Source organism: Berghia stephanieae, chromosome 5, assembly GCF_034508935.2.
Source record: "Berghia stephanieae isolate SIO BIC M18660-M18661 chromosome 5, UCSD_Bste_1.3, whole genome shotgun sequence".
Taxonomy (NCBI): Eukaryota; Metazoa; Mollusca; class Gastropoda; order Nudibranchia; family Aeolidiidae; genus Berghia; species Berghia stephanieae.
The window spans coordinates 14,512,861-14,520,360 of NC_088364.1; the positions used below are offsets into that span (position 1 = coordinate 14,512,861).

Genomic DNA, 7,500 nt, shown 5'->3' on the forward strand with positions numbered 1-7,500 from the left:
GTTTATTATTATTATTATTATTATTATATTATTATTATTATTATTATTTTATTATATTATTATTATTATTATTATTATTTTATTATTATTATTATTATTATTTTATTATTATTGTTATTATTATTATTATTATTATTATTATTATTATTATTATTATTATTATTATTATTATTATTATTATTATTATTTATTATTATTATTATTATTATTATTATATTATTATTATTATTATTATTATTATTATTATTATTATTATTATTATATTATTAGTATTATTATTATTATATATTAATTATTATTATTATTATTATTATTATTATTATTATTATTATTATTATTATTATTATATTATTATTATTATTATTATTATTATTATTATTATTTTATTATTATTATTATTATTATTATTATTATTATTATTATTATTATTATTATTATTATATTATTATTATTATTATTATTATTATTATTATTATTATTATTATTATTATTATGATTAAATCAAAGATGCAAGGAAGGAACAGCCGGAGACAAATGTAATGACAAGACAGATATGTGTGAACTCTTCAACCCTTTCCTTTGTGTCCATGGTGATTGTGAGAACCAAAATGATGGAAGTGCTAAATGTGTTTGTAAGGGAGGTAAGATCACAGATTTATCTAAGTGCTAGATTGTGCGTGCTTATCATAAAACCTAGAATGAAAGAGGTGCTCAATTTCTTGTTTGTTTCTTCCTCATTTGTTCTTGACACAAATCGATAAATACAAGGGAATTCCATTGAGAAAGAGCAGGCACTTAATACGAAATATTATTCCCGATGATGATTATATTAATCGTTATAGAAGAGATTTGAGTTAATGCTTCACTATTTTTAACACGATTTTTTTTTAATTGCGATACTCACTGGCACCACAGCTGCATACATATGTACGTACTTACGTACATACATACATACATACATACATACATACATACATACATACATACATACATACATACATACATACGTACATACATATTAAAATTGTTTATTTCAGGAAATATACATGATAATGTAACAAGGGTAACATATTCATTGACATAATACCGTTTCCTAAAGGAACTGTGTTTTCAGTCCACCGGAAATAAAAATGTTTAAAAAGGACCAATTATCATCTACACTTACCTTAATCAATAGTGACAACTTTGATACTGAGCCTATTATAGGCATCATCAGAAATGGACAGGCATAAAATTTATAGCAACTCAACGGCTGAATAATATCATTTACGGTGTTTTATTTACTCTCAGGAAATCTCGATGGAGAGTTGTTCGAAACCGGGTGCCTGAAATAGATCTCAATTCTTGAAATCGATTTATCAAACATTGACGAGATTCTTGCATTGGCTGCGAGATAGCCATTGGCCTGGCCAATTTGGCCAAAATTGACCACACAAAGAATGATGTTTCTATCATTAATTTAAAATTAACATTTACATCTATTTTTAATTTTTCCTAGTCCTTTAGAATTTTTTTTTTGTGATTATCAAAACCGATGAATTTTCCAAGGAGATCAGAGTATTAGTATTGCTTGCCCAAGTAAGGTTCTATTTGGTCACTTTTCACATTGATCACTGGCCTATTATTTTTATTTCCGGTGGACTGAACACACAGCTGTGTTTTCAGTCCACTGGTGGACTGAAAACACAGTTCCTTTCCTAAAATAGTGTACAATGTATAGAGCTGGAGTATTAATTTGAACAATGAAGTTTCAGACTCTGCTACAGAATGTCCCAGAGGTAATAATGATGTTAATGTTGACGACGATGATATTGATGATGGTGATGACGATGATGATGATGATGTCGACGATGATGACATACATACATACATACATACATACATACATACATACATACATACATACATACATACATACATACATACATACATACATACATACATACATACATACATACATACATACATACATATATACATACATACATATATACATACATACATACATACATACATACATACATACATACATACATACATACATACATACATACACACACCACACACCCAAAGATGTGCACACACTTGAATGTCTAGGTCCCTTAGGTATATGTTTCACTTACACTTCATTTATTAATTTATTTATTTTTATTGTCTTTTTTCTTATAGAGGTAACATCCTGCGCCATAAAACAACACAAGCGATTGAAATTCAGAGGTAGCAACTATGCTGAAGCAGTTGCACCAAGAACATTAGAAGACTGTAAGGACAGGTGCCTGAAAAATGATGACTGCAAGTCTCTGCTCCTTTCTAGTGGCCAATGTTTTCTGTACATAGATGTAGCGGAAACAGACACAGATGGTGTTTATGATTATGCTGGAGTCAAGAAGTGCCATTTTGATCCCCGTAAGTCAAGAAGTCCGATAAGAATTTAGAGAAGTAGAATTTAATGAAAGAATATATATATATATATATATATATATATATATATATATATATATATATATATATATATATATATATATATATATATATATATATATATATATATATACAATATATATATATATATAAAACAGAGAGAGATAAAAGAGAGATGGAAAGAGAGCGAATAAAATCATGCTGCAGAGTAACTGGGATATCAATGTCATAATCTGAAATATTTTTTTTTAAAGATTACAACGGTGAGTCTTGCCAATTTGTCAAGGAGATGTGCCGTGAAAACATGTGTGGCATAGATGAAGACCATATGGGAACTTGCTCTGTTGATGGTTTTGGATTCTCTTGTGACTGTTCAAACCGTAAGTCTTTAGCAGAAGTATTACTAGAAGTAGTTGTGGTAGAAGCAGCGGTGTTAGCAGAAGTTATAGTGGTAATAGTAGTAGTAGTAGTAGTAATGGTTATGGATGATGATAATGGTAGTTTTCTTAAATTTTTATGAGTTATGTGACCAATCTTCCCAAAAACAACACGAAGCTGGGAGATGGAAAGAGGCAATGTAAATGATGAAAGAGAAGTAGATGTTGAGCAGTGTAATCAGAAGAATGAGGTTCAGGGTGATGAAGATGGATATTCGAAAGAAAATGGTTTTGTTGGTCATAGAGAAGTGAGGATTAGACAACCGTATAGGTGTTTTGCAGATTTTTATATTGAATATTTGGATATTGATCTTGAGATCAAGGCGGATATGATGATTATACACATATTAGTATATTATAGGATATTTATGTAGTCACGTCATTAATTAATTGTATTGAATGGAAGGGTGGAAGTGGTGCATGAGGGACGTGAGGGGGTTGAGTTGACAAATAAAGGAGAAGCAATGAATTTGGAAAATTCGTGTTGTTGTTATTGTTGTAAACAACAGGTATTATTTCAGGATTAATTTCCTTTCCTTTAAAATTTAAAGTGAGAATAAATGCCTTCAGTGATGAGAGCGAGCTTTTTTTTTTCTTATGCTTCAAAAAACTTGAATTTTCGAGCTCTGATCCTTTTGACTTAAAACTCAATTTTCTTTACCTAGCTCACTCAGACATAATACCCGATAGATGAGGAGGGAATCGTTTTAACTGTTTTATTTTTTTTCTCAAGCCAACTTCATTGGTGCTTCACACTATTGTTTGGTTTTAATGTAAGATCTAGATTTTGATAATCAGACTGGTTTTAGGGCTTTTTAAAAATCCTTAGCAATATATCAATCATACTATTTATCCCCCAACAATTGCTGGGTTTTAACATTTGTTAACTATATTATCTCTCCCCCTTCCCTTCTATTTCCCTCTCTCTCTCTCTCTCTCTCGCTCTCTCTCTCTCTCTGTCTCTCTGTCTCTCTCTCTCTCTCTCTCTCTCTGTCTCTGTCTCTCTCTCACTCTCTCTCTCTCTCTCTCTTTCCCTCTCTGTCTCTCTCTATCTATCTATCTTTCTCTCTCTCTCTGTCTCTCTCTTTCTCTTTCTGTCTCTCTCTCTTTCTCTCTCTCTCTCTCTCTCTCTCTCTCTCTCTCTCTCTCTCTCTCTGTGCACATCTTTCTCCGTGTTTGTCCTTGTATTAAAAATTTTAGTTGACAACTATGAGGGCGACCGTTGCCAGACCCCAGTAGAGGTGTGCAAACAATCAACCTGTCCATCTGGTGCTAAGTGCTTACCTTACATGGACCAAGGAAAACTGACGCCTGCTTGCCTGTGCCAACCTGATGAAATCTTCGCTGGATCTACGTGTAAAAGTATGGCATTCTTAAATACTGATACATTCTTTATACAGGTTTTCAATGTGTTTTTTTTAGTAGTGCAAATTATATTGACCTGATATTTTCAAAAAGATTTGTGAGAATAACTTTCACCCATCTCTTGTAATTGATCATAACTATTACATTGTAAAATGGCGATGGTGTTCTAGTCTTGGGATGTGGATTATAAATTGTATAAATTAGTCCATCATATGGTTGACTTGGATACTTCATATTTTTATTTTTCATTTTCAAGTACAAAAATTAACAGAGGAGACCGGCTCAAAATCTTTATTGACTGATACAAAAGTAGCTTTTGTGAACAGATTTAATTTGATGCTTGGTACAGAATCAATCCATTCCCGATATAATTATGATTAAGTTTAAATACTTACGTATTCACATATCAACTGGCCTTTACAACCCAGCACATGCTATGATATATTATATGATACTAAGATCAATAAAATTCAACCTTGTGATGCTAATCTGCCAATGTTAAAATAAAATACCTTTTTACCTTTATTAAAAAGTTAGAGTTTAGTCTACCCTGACATCATATATTTTACTGTTTTCATGAAACCAGAGTTGAATTGCTCTCTTTTTGAGACCGGTTAGGTCCACATCTATAGCTTGATAAGTCATTGAAGTTATGATTTAGTCTTGTTGTTAAAGGTAAAAGGAATAAATTCAGCCAAATTTGGACAGTTTTTCCTCTAGATTAAGAGTTTTATAGAAAAAATATTTGGCTTTAAAAAAAATAATCCTTTTAAATAGCTTCATATTAGTTCATATGTATTTTAGATCCATTTATAACAAAAAAAAATTATAAGCGATAATTGAAATGAAAATCCTGCACTTATCTATAATGACTAATTGTGCCTCCGAGATTTTTTATTAATTATTTAAAATACTGTCTGTATTGTCTTACCCAGAGGTCGACAACAACTTTGACATGATGTTCCCCGTGAAATACAAAAATAACAGCCTTGTGACATCTGTAAGAGGATTTCTGACTTCTAACGTAATGACCATTTCCATGTGGATAGCTTTCTTTGAGGAGTCGGATGACTGGTTCATGGCTATTGCAGAGTAAACCATTAAAATTTCCATTCTTCTATATTATAGGTTCAGTTATATCAAATCAAATTTTTAAAATTCAACTAGATAAGTAGGGCTGGGATTTTTTTTAAAAAGGGATATATTTCGGCGAATTTCGCTAAAGACAAAATTAGCAAACTTCAGGTTGCTCAAAATAACGCAGCCAGGCTCATTGTACGCAATAACATAAAATACCCGTCAGCAACTCTTCTTCTCCGTGAGTTACATTGGCTTCCTGTGGAAAAAAGAGTTGCCTATAAGATGTGTACTGTTGTCTACAAATCCCTGAACACGAACAGTCCCTCCTATATTAAAGACCTTCTAAACATATATGTCCCCAATAGAAACTTGAGGTCAAGCAATGACCAATCAATCCTTGTCAAACCTAAGCCATTGCATAAAATAGGTGAACAATCCATTCAATTTTTGGAACTCTCTCCCATCACACATGAGATGCTCGAATTCGTTGACAACGTTCAAATCTCGCTTAAAGTTTTATCTTTTTACGTCATAATGTTGCAATATTATTTTCATATTTTGTTGTTGTTAAATTGAATTCGTATCACGTTTCCTTCACACTTGTCTCACTGTAATATGTTTTGTTTTATATCACTGTAAAGCGCTTAGAGCCTGTGACAACGGGGTAAAGCGCTATATAAATGCCATTTATTATTATTATTATATGAAATGTAACATTGTATAGCCTACCTAGAGTTCTTACTGAAATAATTGATAAAGGTGTGGCAAACTGAAAAGAAATAATAATTGATTATTTGGTGAATAAGTTAGCGAAACTAAAAATATAAAATAAAACGGAAAGAATTGTTGTATTTTTCTCCTGAAAACAATAATGATAATTAGTATAAATAACTCGAATAACACCATGTGATCAATAAAACACGCTACTTGTGTTAGTGACTAATTAGGAATCAGGCACTTGTGTAAGATAAAGATATGAAAAAGTGTGTTTGAAGCAGTGTCAGACAAAGCAAGATAAGGCTAATCAGGAGGTCTGAGGTTTGTTTTTTTTCCCTTGTATTTTTCTTTATTGCTTTGTCTGGCACTGTTTCATACACACTTTTTCTGATCTTTTAGTACTTGTGTTATGAATTCCAGGCTCATCAGAAATCAAATTCATAAAAATGATTTCATGATGTTTGTTAGTAGTAAGCATTCGATAGAATTAGTTTCAAATCATAGAAAGTAGAATTATCAATATCTCAATCTTTTGGCTCTGAAGGAAAAACTCTCTTTTCAATTTGTCTATCTCCAGAGCTGGCAGGAAACATGATCCAGATGACGATTATGAACCACTAATTAAAATCTACAATGACCACATTCAGTTGTCCTACAATGAGAAAATGGATATAATACCCCTAAAGCATAAACTAAGCAGAGAGCATAAGTGGCATTTATTCTCGCTCAGTTTAAATGGTAAAGGACAATATCAAATTGTCAATGATATCAGTACCTATGGATTTGATTATGACGACCATAAGCCGCTAAATGTCACCTTGCCTAAAGATATGTGAGTTGGCTACTCTCTCTCTCTCTCTCTCTCTCTCTCTCTCTCTCTCTCTCTCTCTCTCTCTCTCTCTCTCTCTCTATCTCTCTCTCTATCTCTCTCTCTCTCTTTCTCTCTCTCTCTCTCTATCTATCTATCTATCTATCTTATCTATCTATCACTCTCTTTCTCTCTCTCTCTCTCTCTCTCTTTCTCTCTCTCTCTCTCTCTCTCTCTCTCTCTCTCTCTCTCTCTCTCTCCCTCTCTCTCTCTCTCTCTCACTCTCTCTCACTCATTTTTATTTTTTTTTCAATGCAATGCAGATGTCTTGTGTATTTTGAAGTATTTGGGGAATGTTTTTTACTGATCAAATCTAGTGAACTTAGGGAACCCGCTACATAAACGTAATTCTATACATACCTGTTTATATTGATCCTGTTTTAGGTATGTCAATATCCACCTTGGCCATGGTTTCTCTGGCTACATCAGCCAGCTTCATGTGTGGAATTCTGTGGTCTCCATCGAATCTATCCAGGACATGCTCAGAAAATCTCTTACTGTGCCAGACTCCTCTGATTTGGCGATGAGGTGGACAATGTATGAACATGACGATGATATCACTCCTTTGTACCCATCTGGAGTTCAGTATGACACATCAGTGTGCAAAATGCC

General features: G+C 32.2%; 1 protein-coding gene across 1 annotated transcript in view; it reads left to right on the plus strand.

Annotated features, from left to right (window-relative positions):
* LOC144972454 (uncharacterized) overlaps positions 1 to 7,500 on the plus strand; it is a gene marked incomplete at its 3' end in the record, with an annotated part of 94,203 nt that overhangs the window by 64,336 nt on the left and 22,367 nt on the right. The window contains 7 exon segments of the mRNA XM_078913642.1: positions 508 to 641; positions 2,170 to 2,406; positions 2,676 to 2,801; positions 4,059 to 4,220; positions 5,159 to 5,315; positions 6,598 to 6,852; positions 7,273 to 7,500. The exon segment at positions 7,273 to 7,500 is cut by the window's right edge and continues 53 nt beyond it. Coding sequence (XP_078769768.1) covers positions 508 to 641; positions 2,170 to 2,406; positions 2,676 to 2,801; positions 4,059 to 4,220; positions 5,159 to 5,315; positions 6,598 to 6,852; positions 7,273 to 7,500 — 1,299 coding nt within the window.